The sequence below is a fragment of the Pseudorasbora parva genome, chromosome 7 (assembly GCF_024679245.1).
Source record: "Pseudorasbora parva isolate DD20220531a chromosome 7, ASM2467924v1, whole genome shotgun sequence".
Taxonomy (NCBI): Eukaryota; Metazoa; Chordata; class Actinopteri; order Cypriniformes; family Gobionidae; genus Pseudorasbora; species Pseudorasbora parva.
Genome location: NC_090178.1, coordinates 26,903,411 through 26,924,093, shown reverse-complemented (window position 1 = coordinate 26,924,093; position 20,683 = coordinate 26,903,411). Strand labels below are relative to the sequence as shown.

General features: G+C 37.9%; 2 protein-coding genes across 3 annotated transcripts; both read right to left on the bottom strand.

The window, feature by feature from the left end:
• Positions 1-164: 164 nt before the first annotated feature.
• Positions 165-12,174, bottom strand: mdc1 (mediator of DNA damage checkpoint 1). The gene is made up of 10 exons (XM_067448847.1): positions 12,094-12,174; positions 11,518-11,665; positions 10,800-11,393; positions 10,634-10,718; positions 8,021-9,213; positions 2,912-6,195; positions 2,645-2,827; positions 960-1,085; positions 752-862; positions 165-674 (listed from the first exon to the last, which is right to left on the bottom strand). The coding sequence occupies exons 2-10, from the start codon at positions 11,651-11,653 to the stop codon at positions 465-467; spliced, it is 5,922 nt and encodes a 1,973-aa protein (XP_067304948.1). The 5' UTR covers positions 11,654-11,665; positions 12,094-12,174; the 3' UTR covers positions 165-464.
• Positions 12,175-13,031: 857 nt separating this feature from the next.
• Positions 13,032-18,498, bottom strand: tubb5 (tubulin, beta 5). 2 transcript variants are annotated; one of them, XM_067448851.1, is made up of 4 exons: positions 18,318-18,498; positions 16,263-16,371; positions 15,132-15,239; positions 13,032-15,001 (listed from the first exon to the last, which is right to left on the bottom strand). In XM_067448851.1, the coding sequence occupies exons 1-4, from the start codon at positions 18,372-18,374 to the stop codon at positions 13,944-13,946; spliced, it is 1,332 nt and encodes a 443-aa protein (XP_067304952.1). In that variant the 5' UTR covers positions 18,375-18,498; the 3' UTR covers positions 13,032-13,943. The 2 variants fall into 2 exon arrangements, with proteins under 2 accessions (XP_067304952.1, XP_067304951.1); XM_067448850.1 differs by having other exon boundaries at positions 15,132-15,242; positions 18,318-18,497.
• Between the last annotated feature and the right edge of the window lie 2,185 nt (positions 18,499-20,683).

The following is a 20,683-nucleotide window of genomic DNA, read 5'->3' as shown; positions in this document are numbered from 1 at the left end:
ACCTTTGCAGAACCGACGTGAAGGTCTTTAAGGTGTTCTTCGGATCGATCCATCACTGAGACCAACGCCCTTATGAATAAAAATGTGCACTGGACCATTTTGCTGTTTTTATCTGCATTTTGATATATCTAGTTTTTAAGCACTAAATAGCAAAAATCCACAATATCTTTTTATTTTGGATCTGAAAGCGTTTATTTAAGTAATATTTAAAAAAAATGAGACACACCCATTATCCCTTCACTAACAAACTCATCATTCATTGACAGCCACCTCACACTCTCTCCATCTCTCACATTCACTTGAATTGGTGGGTGTGTGGTTACAAGCCTAGCAGCATCTCATCTAAATCATTTCTATCTTCATAAAACTGGGATGTCATGTGTCACATTTTCATCTTAAACGTCCATGCATAAATCAGATTCTGTCTTCAGCACAGAGAAAGGTCGTTTCCTGTGTCATTGACACTACTTCCTACGGCCCCTGGCAGCAGCTTTGGGGGCTGCAGGCTGATTGGATGTGTCGAGAGAGGAAATGAGAGAATAGGCCTGCAGGTCAACTCTCTGCTGCAGAATGCCAGTCAATAGGAACTCTGTGCTGACCACGGGCAATGACATACTCGCTGCCTTCTGACAAAGCGCCCTGTCCTGCTCACATGACACCACCACAGTGTGCTCCTGAATAGAGAGGGAGAAACCACAATGAAATATGGGAATAAAATGTGCATTAAAATAAGAGAATTGATTCTGGGTACCTTGTGAGCAGAAGGCATTTTAGGGAGGAAACGTGCACCGCAACAGGTGATGATTTCTTTCATTTGAGATGGCTCTGGCATCACAGATGAGGTTACGTGAATCTCATAACCCTATGAAAGCAAAATTAGAGGAGTAAATATATGTCATGGAAATAGACCAGTTTAAACTTGATACACAAAGGCGGAAGTGCTTGTGAGGGACTAATACCTTTAAAAGAGGTTGTCTTTGAGCAGTTTGCAGGGTCTTCTGTAGGTTGAAACTAAACTTCTTCTCCTGCTCGACGTCTTTCAATATATATTCATCACAAGAAAGGAACTGACCAGCTTTTCCACACTGGGAGAGAACGAGAGGATGTCGTCTGATTAAAACTCAAATGACAGTTCTAAATAATTAAGCCGCGTTTCCACTGCAGGAACTGGGAACTTTGGGGTGGTACTCAGTGTTTCGACCGCAGGAACCAGGGTCTAATTGAAGTTCCGGGTAAATATTTGCCCCTCCAAACGGCCCTGCTCGCGAGGTATTACTTTTTCAAAGATCAGGAACTTTCGAGGCCCAGGACTTGGGCGCTGAACATGCTGATTGGGTGAGTTCAAGCTGCCTTTAATTTCAACCGTCATTTTTAAGTCTTTTGCGAGGTTCGTTCTGCGTTCAGTAAATAATTAATTAATTAACTTCTTTGCCTAATCTTCACGGTACTTTAGACCACAGTGGAAACGCAGACAGTAGCAGGTCTGGGGGAACAAATTGTTCCGGGTAATTTTGGTGGAAATGTATGTACTTCTTTAGACTTCTTTAATAACAATTACAAATACAGCTAGAAACCCTTAAACAGCTTAAATATATATAAAAATCAGCAATATCAAAAGAATTCTTAAACGCATGGAGTAGTGGACAAACATTTCCAATTTCAGAAAAATTATTTCAATGTTTATTTTATAAAACTGATAATAATATTTCAAATATTCAATAATATTTCAAATATTATAGTTTTTACTGTTTTTGATCAAATAAATGCAGCCTTGGTGAACAGACTCACTAAGATATTAGTGTGTGTGCGTTGATTGTGTAGGGTTATTAAAGCATTACTAGTAACAAAGATTGTCTATGGCAGGGGTTTTCAAACTTTATGATGCCAGGGACCCCCAAATAGGATGAACCTTTATGAGGGACCCCCTTTCTAAAATCCTTTTTTTATGTTAGAAAAAAAAAAAAATAATAATAATAATAAATATATATATATATATATATATATATATATATATATATATATATATATATATATATATATATATATATATATATATATATATATATAAAAATACAACATATAGTGTCCCAACTTAAACTGGCTATATTTATTGTTGGATGTATAAACCCAAAGAAGAACAATTTTCAATTAAAAATTATTTGTGTAAGCAACTTTCACAATAAATGTATGTAAGCAGCTCACTTAAGAATACTGCCTTACAACCCCAGTAAGCAAAACAAAGGAGACTAGTGAAAAAAACTTGCTAAAGATAAGACGCAAACATATACAATTCTAGAAAGTGCAGCAAGAAAGGAGAGAAATATTTAGAAATAAAAGAGTTACAGTAGACTTTATACATTTTGGCTTTGTCTTTTTATTCTCTGAAATTTTCTGGGGACCCCTTAGAACCTTCTGGAGGACCCCTGGGGGTCCCCGGACCCCAGTTTGAAAACCCCTGGTCTATAGCACTGTTCTACACTTTTTTTGTATATTGTATATTGTCGCAATTTGTGCGAACACCTAACAATGCATTTAAAAAGATACATCAAACATATGCATTGAATAGGAGAAAGTCCTAGTCTTGTGGGTTTTAGGTTTGGCTTGGTTTGAACCAGGAACATTTCTGTAAAAATCTCTCCCTCACCTTCTTTAGCCAATCGGGAGTCACGATCGGCACCCCTTTGGCAACCGCGCACAAAAACTTTACAGTGCGTCTTGCCTTATCAGTCACCAGGTGAGTCATATCATTCACCCCTTTCGCCAGACTTCCACCCAATCGAGAGACCACTCTCTCTCCATCTTCATCCGACAGACCAGTAAATAACACCTAAAAGAGAAGAAGACAGATTGAGGTCATCCACACAGTGATAAAACTCACTAGTTAATGTCTGTACGTGAGGGCGTGTGTGACCTTGTGTGCCTGACTGGAAACAGAGCGCCTTGGAGTCTTGGGCGTGGGTGAGGGAGCCTCTTCTGTGGATGTGCTAGTGTTGGCTGCTCTCTTGCAACCTCTGCTGTTGGTTTGGGGTACAGCAGTGTCTTTTGTCATCTCTGCATCTTGTTTACGCTCATTGCTCATTCCAACATTTACATTCTCCTCAACAGAATGCCTGCCTCCTCTGCCCCTGCCTTTTCCTGAAGTTTTAGCTTGGGAAACGTCCTGCGTTTCTGGTAGTTTCACACTCTTCCTGCCTCTTCCTCTTCCTCTTGTCCCTTGGTTCGACGTTACGACACTAATAGCAGATCTCTCAGAACTTCTAGAACTGGAGCGGGATCTTGATCGGTTTGCTGAATTGGGGTCCTGCTCTATGTCTTCGACTTCAATAGCTTGTCCTCTTCGGCTAGACTGTCTAGCACTGATTGGTTGCTCATTAGTTGACTGTCTCCCTCGGCCCCGTGCCCGTCCCCTGCCCCGCCCTCTGCCCCTCTGGTTGGATGGCTCCTTTAGTGAGGATACAGATTGTTCTGAGTTCATAGAGGAGCTTGAACAACGCCGTGATCGTCTGGCTGGAAGAACAAGAGGAGTTTCCAATTCTGTTTTGTCCTCCTCCAGCCCCTCATTATGTTTTGCTTCCTGATGGTTCCTATCCTCTGTCTCTTTTTGTTCTCTTGCTCTCATCTGAAGCACTTCCTTTTCTAATCGTTCTCTCTCTGCCACTAATCTTTCATTCTCTTTTTGTTCCTTCTCCATTTTAATTCTTTCCTCTTCTTTTTGTCTTTGTTCTTCTCGCTCCCTACTCTCTCTCTCCAACCTTTCCTTCTCTTCTCTTTCTAAACAATCTTTTTCCCTCTGTATTCTCTCATGTTCTTTTCTTGTTTTTTCCTTCTCCATTTGAATTCTTTCCTCTTCTTTTTGTCTTTTTTCTTCTTGCTCCCTTCTCTCTCTCTCCAACCTTTCCTTCTCTTCTCTTTCTAAACGATCGTTTCCCCTCTGTATTCTCTCATGTTCTTTTCTTGTTTTTTCCTCTTCTTCCCTTTTCAGTCGTTCTTTTTCTTCTAATTCTTGCTGCTGTCTTTCCAGTTGTCGTCTCATTTCAGTTTCAGCCCTCTCCTTCCCTTCTTGTTTCTTTTGCTCACGCTCCAGTCTCTCATTTTCTTCTCTCTCTGCCCTCTCTCGCTCCTCCTGTTCTTGGAGCTCTTTCTCCATCCTTTCTTTTTCTGCTTGGGCACTCTCTTCCAATCTGTCCTCTTTTTCCTTTTCACTACATTTCTGTTTCAAACCTGCTCTTCTGGTTCCTTTCCTTGTGTTTTTTTCCTCTTCACTCTCTCCCTCGTCCTCAGACAATGCTTTTCCCCTCTTTCTTTTCCCTTCCTGCCCTTTTCTGGTTTTACCTTGGACTTTACCAGATGCAGGTGTCTCACTCTCCACCTCTGTCTTGTCTTTCCTCTGTCTCCTGCTACTTCTGCAACTAGGTTCTTCTTGAGTGTTTTCCTCACACATGGGTTGTGCTTCAACAATCATGAGATCAGAGTTTGGTCCAACAGACTGTGCAGGTTCACCTTCATCTTCTTGCTTTCTTCTGCAAGATCTTTTGGATCTGATGATACTCAGATTTTCATCCCTTCCAGTTCCATCCTCACAAACAGGCTGTGTTTCTCTGGTAGTCGAAAGGGAACTGACGGCTGCTTCAGTAGGTTGTGGAACACAGTCCTCTTTTATCAGTCTTCCCCTTCGGGATCTCCTGGATTTGAACCCAATGCTCATATCTTCATCTCTTTCAATCACTTCCTCAGGAACTGGTTGGGCTTCTGTGATAATGTGATTAACAGAACCCTCAGAAGTTTGTGGAACCTCGTCTATCTTTGGTTTCCCCCTGCGTGATCTTCTGCTTGATATTTTACTGCTGAGGTTTTTCTCCTGTCCTTCATCTTCCTCATGCATAGGCTGTGTTTCCGCTATAATGAAATGGGAGTTTGAGGGTTTTGGGATTTCTGTGGAGCTGTGTTCATCTATCTGGCTGGAGCTGACTGTAATAGTCAAATCTTCACATGGCGCCTCTTCTTCACATATAGGTTGAGTTTCAGCGATAGTGACACAGGATTTCAAGCCTGTTTCAGCAAGCTCTGGAGATCTGAGTTGATCTGTTTGTTGTCCTGTACTTGAAACCCTGGTGTTGATCTTATTCTTCAGATCTTCATTACATGCTTGTTCCTCTTCACACATCAGTTGAGTTTCTATGATAGTGTGATGGACAACATTCTCAGCAGGTTGTGAGGCTTCCTTTACTTTTTTGGGCCTACCCCTGATTGATTTTCTGCTAGGCGTCTTGCAGCTGAGCTCTTTTTCTTGTCCCTCATTATCTTCACCATCATCTTGTTTTTCAAAGATGGGAAGATTGGAAGTGGTGGCTTTTTCAGTTTGTTGTAAGGGTTCATCTTTGTTAGGTTGTCTTCTGCTGACCTCGTTCAGATCATCCGCTTGTTCTTCCTCAAACATTGGTTGCGTTTCAGCAATGGTGATATGGGGCCTTGCATGTTTTTCTGTAGGAGTACTACTGACCACATTATCCTGATCTGGTGCTTCTTCATCATCACCCATTGGTTGTGTTTCAGCTATGGTGAAATGGGAGCTTGAGTTGTTTTCATCAAGATGCGCAGAATTACATTTCTCAGCCTGTTGTCTTGTACTTGGTTTCAGAAAGCAGTTCCCGCTCAGATCTGCATCTGTTGCTTCTTCTTCCTCACACATGGGCTGAGTTTCAGCAATGATAAAAGAGGAACTGGAGTTTTTACCTTTATGTACTTTTTCTCCACCATGGATTCGCCTACCTTGTTGCACGTTGTCCTCCTCGCCCTCTTGTGTTCCACTGATGGTGTCTGCCTCCATGAGCTGGGTGGGCTCACTCTGATAAAACTCTTTGCCTTCTCCCTCCCAGATGAGTTGTGTTTGGGCTGTGAAGAGAGAAAAGGGCTGTGTCTGCTCTTCTCGTGTTGGGGTGCTGGCGATGATAATAGTGTCTGCTGTGGAAAGGTGTGAGTCATTAGGTGTCTCTTCATCCTCCTCCACATCATCATCATTATTAGCCTTTGCTACAGGAATGAGCTGAGTTTCAGCAGTGGAGAGGTTGGAGTAGAGTTGGGTATGGCTCAGTAGCTCCTCCTGGTCTTCCTCTCTGTCAGTGTCTGTTCCATATGCTTGCGTAGCCTCAAGATCAAGCTGCTTTGGCTTAAACCCAGCACTGGCCCCAGCAGCTCCTGGATTTGACATTAATGACAATGCATGGGTTCAATATAAGTTAAGTTCAACTGATCGCTTTGGTGGCATAATATTGATTAGCACAAATAACATTGTCTCATTCAACGGAACAAAAGAAAGAAAAAGGTAACGCACTTACAATGGAAATAAACACAGATAATTTTTGGAGGATGTAAAAGTAGAATTTTTATGAAATTGTAAGTTAATTTTCATTAATTCTTCTGTTAAAACTTGTATTATGTTGCATTTTGTTGTCATGATAAAGCAGGGCTGGACTGGTAATCTGGCATACCGGGCATTTTCCCGGTGAGCCGATGCACTTTGGGGGCGATAGGTTATTATTTAATTTATTTATTTGACACTGACTGGCCCATCATGCAGCGACAGCAGCCCATTGGTTTGTCATCTCAATTGACAGGCCAAAGCGAGAGAGACCTCCCCTCCATTAAGCACTTTTTTTTTTTGAGTGCATGGAACTGATAAAGGCGAATATCCACACAGCGCAGCTGCTGACGAACGTACGCTTCGTTAATGCTGCTCTATGAACGGCACTTTGACTCCGAATTTAGTTTTATACAATCGTGTGATATGGGAACATTACAGGTTCTGTGTTGAATCAGCTGAAAACAGCCACGGGCATGTATTCATGATGAGGTAAAGTTGAAAACGGCAATACACACAACTATAAACGTTCCACTTTAGCACAAACACACATTACCTTGCAGCTACTAAAAGCGAATAAATATGGAAGAAACATTTATTAAAAATGTTGCTATTACTAGCCTACTTAAATTAATATTGCGGAATATAAATCACTTTTATAGAGGCTGTTTTCGTATTTTCTACAGGTGTTTACATTTTTTTAAATACAAATATCATAGTTTATTATGTTTTATATATTTTAGCAACCATATAGCCATGGTAATGAGGAGTATTGTTTTAACTGTGACTACCATGTTCTTACAGTTAAACTACAGTCAATAAAACAGCTTTAAAACCTGGATCCCATGAATTAAGGACAACTTTTTTTTTTTTTTATGTTTTAAGCACTTTTTTAAATAGATCTAATGAAATTTAACTAAATGTTATTTCAATAAGAAACATATCAGTGGCTTACATAAATTAGGTGTTAACTCTTTTTAAAAAAAAGATTGGTTTCAAAGGGGTAGCTCAACCCAAAAATTTGACCATTTACTCACCACCTAATGTCATTCCAAACCTGAATTAATTTATTTCTGTGTAACATAAAATAAAATAATTTGAGTCTGTTTTTTTGTTCATACAATATTCAAATGGTAGCCTAACCAAATTGGCTTGGTTGCTAACATTCTTCAAAATATCTTGTGTTTCACGGAAGTCATGCAGGTTTGGAAGGACACGAGAGTGAGAAATGATGACAGCATTTAAAAGCAGTTAATTTAAATCATCAGAGCTTTGACAGCATTTAAAAGCAGTAATTTAAAATCATCAGTGCTTTACTGTCAAGTGCATTTCTGTATGGCAAAAGTGCAATATTAAGTTTGTGCATTTGCAGGAAATTTGATAATATCTATCAGTATTTGTCCCTGTCCTAGTTTTATTTATTTACTCAAATTTAAAGCCCTAACCCCAGCAAAAACATTCATGGGGAACTCATGGGCCGGGTGGGCTGGGTTTGCCATATATATATATATATATATAATTTTATGTGTGTATGTGTGTGTACCATTAGCAGCAGTCTCACAGTTAACTTAAAAATGTACCAATTTTAGGCATTTACTGTTTTGTTAATATGATAATCAAAAAGAATGAGATTAATAGGTAGGAGGTGAATGAGATGGTTACCATATGCTTGTGTGGGCTGTAGGTCCCAATCTTCCAAGTGACCAAAATCTTGGGTTGGTTCCTCAAGACAATTCTTTACTTGATGATGGTCTTGCTTTTTATGGGTGCTCTTTTCTGACTGCTTTGCTTTGCCACCCACAGAAGCTTTTTGACTTGCTGCAACCTTAACAGCTTTGCCAGGTACAGGTTTAAAAGGATCCTCATCATCTGTTTCACTGTTTGACAGAAGATCTCTGGCCTTCACCTTCTCCTTATCCTCATTCTCTTCATCTACATCTGTGTCAGTAACCATGTGGAGCTCTGTGCCCGGAGTTGGTGTAGGTATTAGCTCTCCAATGGGATGTGAAACCTTTATGATATTGTCATCTTCAACATCAGTGTCACTGTCCATATTGAATTCTGTATGTGGTGGTCTTGATAAAGCACTTTCTGTAGCTGCTAAAACTTCAGCCTTCTTTTTGCAGACTTTTTCAGTTATAGGAGCATCATTTTCCTCTACATCTGTATCACTGTCCACATGAAGATCTGCTAAAGGTACTGTTTTCTCCTTTGGAGCTTCTTCAATATGAGCCTTTGGTTCAGTCTTGCTTTTCTCTTCTTCTTCTTCAACATCAGTATCACTGTCCATATGAAGTCCAACCGAGGATGCCGATTTATCAAGATTTAATGCATTTTGAGCCTCTGGTTTAGCTTTATTTTCCTCTGGCACCTCTTCCTCAACATCAGTATCACTGTCCATATGAAACTCAGCTGAAGATACTGGTTCCACCTTTGGAGCTTTGTCAATCTGAGCCTTTGGTTCAGTTTTACTTTTCTCTTCTTCTTCTTCTTCAAAATCAGTATCACTGTCCATATGAAGACCTACTGAAGATACAGATTTATCTAGAGTTACTGCATTTTGAGCCTCTGGTTCAGCCTTACTAGTCTCCAGCTCCTCTTCTTCAACATCAGTATCACTGTCCATATCAAATTCAGCTGAAGGTACTGGTTTGACCTTTGCAGCTAATTCAGGCTGTACCTCTGGGTCAGTTTTGCTTTTCTCCATGTCGGTTTCCTCAAAATCAGTGTCACTGTCCAAGTTGAGAGCTAGCAGACCAGGCTTAGATGAGTTTGAACAGGGTTCACCAGAGGTTTCCCTCAGTCTGAATCTGTCACCTGAGGCTGAAGATGGAGTGATGGAGCTCTCATCCTCACTGAGAAGAAAAAAAAATGAAAATTGTGTTAATTTTAAGCACAAGAAAACGAAGGATATTTGTATAGCTGCGCGGTTAATCACTAAAAGATTGCAATCTCACATTAAACACCCACATGATCTATGAGGACCTATGTGAGAATCTGACGATTCATCTATGTCACCTTTGACAAAATCACACCGGAACATTAAAATCTATATTTGTTGTAATCTATGAATCGTGCAGCTCTATTTATTGGGAGAAGATGGGAATCCTATAGGTGTATTGCAGTTTAAAGCATTGAGGTGAGAATTTTAAATTACATGAGAAGGCGCATCACATTTACATCCAAATGGTAATTAATCTAAGAAGAGAACCCAAACCCCAACGTGTCTGAACTAATGTACTGTAAAGAAAGTGCTGTCCTTTCAGTGCATGAATTTGCATCAAGCCAGAAATCCATCTTTTTTATCCACTCCGTTATTTTTGGTTGCTTCATAAAGACCTATTTTGCAAAAAGCTGATTAGATTTCACCCAGAGATTTTAAATATGTTTTCATTTACTCACACTCATGTTGATCAAAACTAATTTATGCACTACCATTCAAAACTATGGTGTCTGTAGATTTAGAAGTCTCTTTTACTCACTACATCTGCATTTATTTGATAAAAAAGTACAGTAAAAACTGAAACTGTAACTTTTCTATTTTAAAACTCTGTACTGTAATTTATGTTTTCTCTCCTGAACACATTTCTTGTTTCTGTCTATATTATGAAGATTGATGGGACTCATTGAAACTTTCAATCTCATAAAGTTAGAGTGAAATTAATCTATATGATTTGACTGGTATATATATTATCAGAGCTCTGAGGTGACACTTGATGAACAGAACAACATTCAAGGTTTAATGTGCTTCTAAATAATATTTTTCAAACATAATATGCAAAAACTACAACAAACATGGCAATAAGAACCTCAAATGTCAACTAATGTCAAACTTTAATGGTTCTTGCACATTGCATGACCAAACGTGATGATGTTGGATATTTGTGTGGTTAAATTAGATGTAATCTGTGTAAATGTTTTTAATTAATTTGAAATGGGATAATGGCTTACATTTCTATCATACAACACAATTGGGTTGACTGAACTGAATATACCAGCTGAGTCATATATGGATTAACTTCATGCTACTTTTATCTACATTGCTCCAGTTGACTTTAATAATAGACTAAAAAGTGAAAAGATATTCTTCAAATATCTTCTTTTATGTTTTGCAGAACAAATACGTTAGGAAAGTGATGGGTAAAATATCCCTTTAATAGTGTAACATTAGTTGCCCTGCTTTATGCAGTAAGACATCAACATTATGTAAACAAGCTATTATGTAATTTTAGGCTAGTTTGGGTAAATTTAAAATTCAAGAAAAACTCAACCTACCTCTCTGGAATTACTTTTTTTGCAGGGGTCAGGAATGATGAATTTGTGGAACTACACAGATGAGAGGAGGACGCAGAGTCTGAAACTAGCAAAAGGGAAAAAAGAAAGCATGAAAATATTGTTACCATATCTTTCAGTAATATTCTTTAGGTCTCACTTTCCTTACCAAAATCTTTCCTCTCATCTGTAGCATCCTCTTCATCTGAACCAGAGTCAGATTCAGGTACCAGGGTGATCTCAGGATGTTTGTGAGCTGGCTGTGATGAACACATCTTGGGTTCTTCATCCTCGTGGTTCCATAAAGGCACAGGAGGCAAGGCACTCCTCTCGTTCTCATTCAACCCATTCCGCACGCCTTCCCTGAACTTTGACTCAGAGTCATTGCTTGATAGTGGTGAGCTTTCTTTTTTCTCTTTTTTTAACACTCCTTTCTCTGGAGTTTCATGTGTATCTCTCTTCGAGATGTTCAGGCCAACATACTCGCATGGCACGTCAGCGATCACCACACTCTCTCTCTCGGTCAAGGCGTATCGTACCTGAGGCGTCAGCTTGAATCTGCCTTTTCTGGTTCCATTCAAACTGCCCATGTCCCATAAAAGTGCTTCCACAGCATCACCGTTCCCAGAGTGGCTGCTGCTAGAGCGGAACACAGAGATAGAGATGACAGCATGCCGACCGGACACAGATTGGGCCGGAAGCAGGACAGAACAGGCAGCAGGATCACGACCCAAGACATTCTCTCCAACGTAGAGAGGGAATTCTGATTAAATGTGTGAAGAGAAAAAAAGGGGGAATTCATGTAATCATTTCAATAATTTTCAGGAAGTACAATAGTTATACAATATCACATAAGGTAGACTATATGAACAGGTTGATTGTCTTACCTGTCTCCGGTATGTGGTCATTTTTAAACACCTTCAGTGTTGCTAACGGTTCTCTTTCTAGTCCTTTTTCTTTCTCCTCTTCTTCCTGATCTTCTTCTTCAGAGAAAGGATCCTCAATCTGCTGAGTGGCATCCATCTTCCTCCCTGGCTAAATGATCAAGAGTGATGTTACAACAGAAATATGGTTGTCATGGATACCATTCACAATGTAAATACAAATATTTTAAAAACCGAATGTATGGATTTAGACACATAAACATCATTGCCAATATCATATATTTTCTGATTAATGGTGATGTATGATACAATGTGCTTAACACATTTGACAGGATATTAGGATAATATTATAACTTCTTTTTTACAACATATATTTTGTGATCAAATAAGTTTTTCTGCCACACTGGAAGCAGAGTTAATTGGCTAGAAAAAAGTATGCACTATTTCTCAGGAAACCCGAATCCAAAATAAAGCTTCCCATCATAATGCAAAGGTAAACATGCAAGACATGACCACTGTTTACGTTTGTGCTGGGGTATCGAGCATGATCCACTATATTAAATAAAAATGTGCGCTTACCTTACCATGCAGAACACACGGAAGCCATTTCCTGAAAACTATAAGGCCCGCCCTTTCAGCGAAGACTACTGATTCGCTAGTCAAACTATCAGTCAGAGACCCAGCCTAGACTGATTGGGTGAAATTACGTCACTGCACCTTGATTGGTCATCTGAGAAATAGCTTTTGCCATTGTCCAAAGTTTTCCGCGCTCTCTTGCAAATGGGGCGTGTTTTAAACTACTGTTTATGTTTTTCTTCCGTTAGGATTTTTTTAAAAAAGCAATCGTTTTGATATTTCTTACCTTTTCTTCATGTCTAAACCTCGCGACTATTCAAGGTTAAGTTACTCATATTTGTTTATATCAAAATAACATTAAACACAATGAATACAGTATAGAGTACTTTAGCCCAGGGTTTCAAACTTTATGATGACACGGACCCCCAAAGATGATGAACGTTTATGAGGGATCCCCTTCCTAAAATCCATCTAAAAAACATTTGAACTGTTAGATAAATATCAAGTGTGACATTTATAAATACAACATATTGTTTCCCAACTTAAATTGGCTATACTTAATATTGGATAATATACATTTTCAACTAAAATTGTATAAGCAAATGTCACAATAAATGTATGTAAGCAGTTTACGTTCTTGCCTTACAACCCCCAGTGAGAGAGATATAGTAAGGGTGGCTATAGTTAGAAAAACTCACTAGAACGATGCAAAACAAATGTATTCAATTCTGGAAAGTATAGCCTACAACAAGAAATCAAGAAATGAGAGAAACTTTATCCATTATTGCTTTGTCTTTTTATTCTCTGAAATTATTATTATCATGTATTATATTGCTGTACTTTACAGTATTATGAATCATTAATGCATAGTCACTAATTATTGTAAGGGATAACAATAAATGTGATCTTATAGGTTAGAAAAAAAGACAGCAAAGACTTAATTCTTAACGAAATTGTTTTCATTTTTATTTTGGTTTTCTCCAGAGGCTCAGTTTTTTTCCACACAGGGACAATCAATGAACATCAAACCATTTAAAATATTGAATTAACAATATGCAGCAACACTTAAAAGTATGGGCTCAGAAATAAGACATAACAGAGTCCATGAATTTAAAATTTGCACCAACAATCAATTGAACATGCCAACATTCCTGTCTTTCCAACCTGCATAATCTAAAATACTTTCCTGTATCGTCCATATTATTAATCCATGTCCTCCTGTAGACGTTGGCTGGCGTCCAAGTGAGGTTAAGGATAAATAACCCTGTTACTCTGAATCTGTGATTCTGTCTTTCTTTCATTCAATTTCTTTTCCTTCATCTTTCACACAACATACTTTTTTCTTCGAAACATTTCTCTAAATACTGCGTTCAGACCCAATGAGGTCACCTTCAAGTGCCATTATCTCACAGAGTTACCCTGTTCTAGTGCAATAGCAACAAAGGAAAACACAAAAAACACCATCATTTTTTTTACTCAAGTTATTTGCAGACAAAAAAGAAGCAAATGTTAAAATGAAAGCAAAATTAGATGTTGCTGTCCTCCCTGACCCCATCATCTATTCATTTATAGCATTGATTCTAACTGGATGTTTGCCCTTTTTTCTTCCCTGCTCTGTTCAGAGTGCAGCTGACCATGAGAATAGTAAAAAAATACAAAAAAGTGATCAATTTGTAATTGTAAACACTTTCACATTCTTTCTGCCTTCCTCTGGTTATTTTTGGCCCCGTTTGTCTAGTGCTAATTTCTACGTCATCTGACAGAGACACTAACAGTTGTTTCCATATGCGTTTTGCTACATTTTCTCAAACTTGAACACACTATCGCCTCTCCCCAAAAGCCCTTTCATTTGCTTAAGCATCGTCTTCTGCCTCTTCCTCAAACTCGCCCTCTTCTTCGGCAGTGGCGTCCTGGTACTGCTGGTACTCGGACACCAGATCATTCATGTTGCTCTCCGCCTCTGTGAACTCCATCTCATCCATCCCCTCTCCTGTGTACCAATGCAGGAAAGCCTTACGCCTGAACATGGCCGTGAACTGCTCGGAGATGCGCTTGAACAGCTCTTGGATGGCCGTGCTGTTGCCGATGAAGGTGACAGCCATTTTCAGACCCCTAGGTGGAATGTCACACACAGCGGTTTTGACGTTGTTGGGGATCCATTCCACAAAGTAGCTGCTGTTCTTGTTCTGGACGTTGAGCATCTGCTCGTCTACTTCCTTCATGGACATGCGTCCACGGAACACGGCGGCGACGGTCAGGTAGCGCCCGTGTCTGGGATCGCAGGCTGCCATCATGTTCTTGGCGTCGAACACTTGCTGCGTGAGCTCAGGCACGGTAAGGGCACGGTACTGCTGGCTGCCTCGGCTGGTCAGAGGGGCGAAACCGGGCATGAAGAAGTGCAGACGGGGGAAGGGCACCATGTTGACAGCTAATTTCCGCAGATCAGCATTTAACTGACCGGGGAAGCGAAGGCAAGTGGTGACGCCGCTCATGGTGGCAGAGACCAGATGGTTGAGATCGCCATATGTAGGAGTGGTGAGTTTGAGGGTGCGGAAGCAAATATCATATAAGGCTTCATTGTCTATGCAGTAGGTTTCATCTGTGTTCTCCACCAGCTGATGGACTGACAGTGTGGCGTTGTAAGGCTCCACAACGGTGTCAGACACTTTTGGGGATGGCACCACGCTGAAGGTGTTCATGATACGGTCTGGGTACTCTTCACGGATTTTGCTGATCAATAGGGTGCCCATGCCGGAGCCGGTTCCTCCGCCCAAGGAGTGAGTGAGCTGGAAGCCCTGCAGGCAGTCACAGCTCTCAGACTCCTTACGGACCACATCCAGAACGGAATCCACAAGCTCCGCCCCCTCTGTGTAGTGGCCCTTGGCCCAGTTATTACCAGCGCCGCTCTGTCCTGTGAGTTGACAGGGAGAAAGCGCACATATCAGAAAGTGCAAGACATTTTACATCTGTTTTTATTATTCATTTGCTTTTGCTACTTTTATTTGCTAATTTTAACATATTTCCTTTTGCCAGTCACTCACCAAATACAAAGTTGTCTGGTCTAAAGATCTGTCCGAAGGGTCCTGAACGCACAGAGTCCATGGTGCCAGGCTCAAGATCCACTAGAATAGCTCTTGGCACATATTTACCTCCTCCACAAGAGAGAAGAGACAGGGACAAGGGGAAAAAAGCAGACCAGCTCAGTACGCATACAATTTTGTTTTAAACATATCGATGTATTTTAATACCAGAATTCAGATTTAAGGGAGCATGAAGGGTACGATGCCCTTTTTTCTTGACCCCTATATGTCAATTACATTCAAATGTGCTTTACTGTAATAACAATTGTTACAATTTATTGCCAAAGCGCATTTCTAACATTTAATGTTTACAGTCATATTATATATATATATATATATATATATATATATATATATATATATATATATATATATATATATATATATATATACATATATATATATATATATATATATATATATATATATATATATATATAAATATACACACCAGTCAAAAGTTTAAAATCGGTAAAAAAAAAAATAAAAAAAAATAATTAAAGAAGTCTCTTCTGCTCACCAAGGTTGCATTTATGTTATTAGACAAATACAAAAAAAGCTGGAACATTGCGAAATATTATTAAAATATAAAATAACTGTTATCTGTTTGAATATATTTTAAAATGTCTGAATTTTAAGCATCATTACTCCAGTCTTCAGTGTCACATGATCCTTCAGAAATCATTCTAATATGATGATTTACTGCTCAAGAAACATTTATGATTATTATCAATGGTGAAACAGTTGTGTAATTTTTTTTTAAGGATTCTTTAATAAATAGAAAGTTCAAAAGAACAGTATTTATCTGAAATAAAAAGCTTTTGTAACATTACCACTACCATTTAAATGTTTTGTGTCGGTAAGAATTTTATTTTATTGATTTTTTGGGGGTAAAGAACATTAAATTGATCAAGTGACAGTATAGATATTTATAATGTTACAAAGGCTTTATATTGTCCTGCCTTGCTGGTGAACACATCATCAGAGAAGAGAAGGGGTGTCGTGGTGAGGGGGATGGGCATTAAAGTTTTTTGATGAAAGATTACAGACATCTTCCGCATCTTGCCCCATATGTATGTCTTAGTAAAGTACCTGTAGCTTCATTGTAGTAGACACTAATTCTGTCCAGCTGCAGGTCACTGTCTCCATGATAGGTTCCTGTTGGGTCGATTCCATGTTCATCACTAATGACCTCCCAGAACTGCAAACAACACACAGCAATTAAAACATCGTCCTCATTGCACTTGCATGAAAACCTTGAAATATTGAGAAACACTGTCAACTAATCTGGAATTGGGTTTAAGCTCAGAAAGAGGCTTTATTGGTGTTTAAATCATTAATTCCATGTTAGTGTCCAAGTGACCTTAATCTGAGAAATACGCAGGGAGAGAGGGGTTGAGATGGACTTAAGGCAGCAAGTGAACACAAATGAAGAAAGAAAAGATTGTTCTTGGGATATATTGAAAATAATTGTTTTGAAAGAATGAGGCCAATAAACTGGACGCCGCTGACTGACACCGCCCTACTGTGACCCTGTTCTGACACTCTCGCCTATCAAAAACCTGTTACTCAGGCAACCTAGATTTCTGCTGCCATCACATGATATCATCATAGAACACCATGCTGACACAATTAAATCATTCGGCTTTATATATTTTACATTTTTGCCAGTAAGATAATTATCCCATCACATGTAATTTCGACAATTATTCAATCCACTAAATCAAAGGTTTCCATTAATATGTAATTGACTTATCAACTATTAATGTTTCATTTATATCTGTACTGTAGAGGGGATGGGCTGCAGCTGTTAGAGACATTAAGTCCATTTGTGGATGCCTCCTCGTCCCCGCCCTGAACTCAGATGAGTTCAACAGACACTCACAATCTCATCATTTGAAAGGAACGTCAAAGTCTTACAAAAGATGAGGACGATTTAACCGAATGTCTGATGCCACAGAAGACATGGAACATCTCATGGGAAATATTTTAACAAAAATATGCATCTTCAATAGGGTCATAGGTGTGAATAGGCTCTGTCTTTTTTTGGCAGCTTTAATCTTTGTGTTGATGTGGTACAAAATCGAATTGAATGGATTGATTGGAAATTTTAAATGCATATGGTTAATCCTTAATTGTTATGAGAAAAATTACAGTTTAAAAAGAAGCTAATTTTAGGGCAAATTAAACAATGACTCAAACAAAAAGTTTAATTTAACTGCTTAATAGTTCATAATTTCACCTTCTTTAATTGTAGCCTTCTATTAAAATTGTTCATTGTCGTTCTCCATCGCCCCACCCTTCCCAGCATCCTCCGCTAGACTATTGAATCAAAGCAGTCAATACACATTGAATTAAGAATTTTTGTCAAAAGGCAGAACATATTTATATATATCCCGAAATAATTTCGCTTGTAAATAATGTTAAGGTATGCGATAGTAATATTGGTGGCATCATGTGTCATGGCTCGCGAGCTGGTCCAGTGACAGCTGTTTAAAGGGCTCGTGACACTGATAACGGGTAGTATAATTGCTGAGAGCGCTGCTGTTCACATCAGATCCGCCACACCCGGTGCATTGAAAAGAATGAATGAAAGAAAGAAAGAAGACAGACCCCCCTTTCCCTCAGTCAATCCCTTCACCCACATCTCTGATTTATAGACAAAGAAATGTATGTTTAGAGTCTATGGAATTTGAGCATTTATTTAGAGAAATAGCTATACAGACAGCTGTGTTAAAGAAATAATGAGAATGAATGAAGAGTGGGCTCCGCATTCTGGGCGTGAATAAAGGGGGTTCACAAAGGACAAAGCAGTGTAATATAAACATTCTTGTACATAATGTGGGTCTAAAAAACTGCCTAACGTGTTGCTATAGTGCAATCCGTTAATAGCCTACAATTTGGTAAGATGTGCAATGCAAACATAGGTCTATGTTCTGCATAATAGTGTGCCTTCTAATGTTCAGAAAGAAAAGTAAGATACAATCTTTCTGTTTCAGATTAAGCACTGAAATAGAATAACACTGGAGTTCTTAACATATAATGGCTGTATTGTTGCATTCTGAGACCCCTGCACAGATTTCTTTTCTTTTGTCATTGCTGCAAAATATAAATGACTCACTTTAAACTCCGAAAAACTGTCCTTACCTTGGCACCGATTTGGTTTCCGCACTGACCGGCCTGGATGTGAACAATCTCCCTCATTGTTACAAATTGTGCGAGAAGTTCTCAAATAAATCTGTGAAGTAACGGCGTGGCTCAGATATAATTTGGAAAAGCCGGACAAAGGCTTTATATTCCTGGACTGTCTCCAGAACGAGGCTGGGATACTAGTGGGCGGGGCACTGCTGGATGTTGAGGAACCTGATTGGTGCAAGACACATTCTATTGCCGGGAATTTGGAGGACCGGAAGTATATAGGGAGTGCCAACAAGACAAGAATTGCTTGTAGAAAAATAGAGAGGAAAGTCTGCTGGTTGTATCCAGATGAGCTTTTCTTTTTAAAAAATTTTGGTACATTTTTTTTAAAACCAATCACTGACCATGTTATACATCAGTTTGATCTGTATCGCTACAACTGCCAAACATTAACTATTTTATTTTAAATATGAAAATGCCCTTATTAGCCAGACTTAATTGTTATGATGTTGTAGTAAGCTATAAATATGTATAGCTATGTTGTGCATTACTGTTTAACTTTATTTTGTTAAGTTAATGCACAAAGATTATTTTCATTGTGAATACAAACTGGGGAGACAGGGAAAAACAGTGGCAATAAATCATAAAAAATAATGTAATTCTCACTAAACCTTCTGCATTGACAAAGAAATATGGTGTTGACAGAAGAACCAAACACAGTACCCTAAGTAACACTTTACAATAAGGTTGTATTAGTTAACATTATTTAACACATTAACAAACCATGTAGGCCTACAACACTTTTTTTCAGCATTAGTAAATCTTATCTCACATATATTATTGCATTCACATTAACAGCGTAATTAGTTAACATTAGTTAATGCACTAGTTAACATGAACTAACCATGAACAGTACAGTACCTGTAGCTTTACTGTTTTTGTAAGGTTTCTTACTGAACATATTTACATTAGTTTATGTAGCAGTAGCAGACACACTAAGGATGAACATTTCTAACTAACCATCTTACTCTAAATGTAAAAATGCTTTTGTGTACCTTATCAACATTATTAAACAAAACATGTATTATTGTTTTTTTGAGGTCCTTATTATCAAGTTTACAATATTTCAACATTAACTGATGTTTCAACATTTGTATTCATTACAGCAAAGCAATTAATAATATTAAATGCTTTGTTAGTGAAAATTCATGTTAATAAAGAATCTACAAATGTTAGTAACACACATCAGGTAATGTATAGTGTACATTTACAACAAGGCTCACAAAATGTAAGTAATGATAGTAAAGTGTGTATAAACATGAACAACATATCCATTGATGTTCGAGTACATATTTATATTTTACATAGTTGATGACACACTGGATGAACATTTCTAACTCACCATCTCACTCTAAAGGTTAAAATGCTTTTGTGTATCAACATTATTTAATAAGCCATTGATTTTGGACTGTTGGTAAACTATTCTACAGTGGAAACCATGAGATAATCTTACAAAAGCAGTAAAGCTACAGGTATTGTTTAGTTCATGTTAACTAATGCATTAACTATAATGTTAACTAATTGTTAATTAGTTAATGTGAATAGACACATGACTATATGTGAGTTAAGAAATGCTGAAAAGAGGTGTTGTTTTATGTTAACTAATGCATAATGTTACCACATACAAGCTTATTATAAAGTGTTCCCATATATATATATATATAATATATAATAAAGTAGTATTAAAATCCGGAACACATGGTATAAATAGTAAACATGTTCTGGGATAGGCTATAACCTTTTGACTTCTCACATTTGCAAATATAATATAATAATAGTAAAAAGCGTTTAAATGAGAGATTAATTTTAGATAGGCTATAGCTGTAGGCTACCAATGTAAACCTATTTTTGCCACACAAGAAAAAGAAAAGAAAAGAAAGACATAGACAGAAAAAGAGGACTTTATGAGTCATAAAAAAAGTTGAGATTTAAAAAAAATCTCAGAGATGTAATAAAATTGAGGAAAAAAAAAGAAAAAAAAAGAGATTTAATAAAATATAAAATTATGATGTTAAAATGTCATACTTATGACATAGTATTTAAACTTTATGTTATAATTATTTTGGCCTTTTATCTTATAATTATGACTTAACAGGTTATCATAATTTTGACTTATTTAATATATTATGATTTAGTATGTAATTTTATTTAATACATTAATTAATTTTGCACATAACTTTTCAACTCATAATTAACTCATTAAATTCTAAATTTTTGCATAAATAGGCCTATGACTTTTTATGTCATAAATAATTTACCGAATCATGATTCTGAAAGCTGTCATAATGTTAAGATGCCTAGGTACTAGTAAATGA

Excerpts from the sequence above, each read along its gene's own strand:
- mdc1 (XM_067448847.1), bottom strand. The coding sequence starts at position 11,653 with ATGGATGCCACTCAGCAGATTGAGGATCCTTTCTCTGAAGAAGAAGAT. Across the intron at positions 9,214-10,633 it reads AAAAAAGTAATTCCAGAGAG|TGAGGATGAGAGCTCCATCA; the intron begins GTAGGTTGAGTT and ends TTTTCTTCTCAG. Across the intron at positions 863-959 it reads AAAGACAACCTCTTTTAAAG|GGTTATGAGATTCACGTAAC; the intron begins GTATTAGTCCCT and ends TTGCTTTCATAG.
- tubb5 (XM_067448850.1), bottom strand. The coding sequence starts at position 18,374 with ATGAGGGAGATTGTTCACATCCAGGCCGGTCAGTGCGGAAACCAAATC. Across the intron at positions 16,372-18,317 it reads GAAACCAAATCGGTGCCAAG|TTCTGGGAGGTCATTAGTGA; the intron begins GTAAGGACAGTT and ends TGTTGTTTGCAG. Across the intron at positions 15,243-16,262 it reads CTACTACAATGAAGCTACAG|GAGGTAAATATGTGCCAAGA; the intron begins GTACTTTACTAA and ends TCTCTTGTGGAG.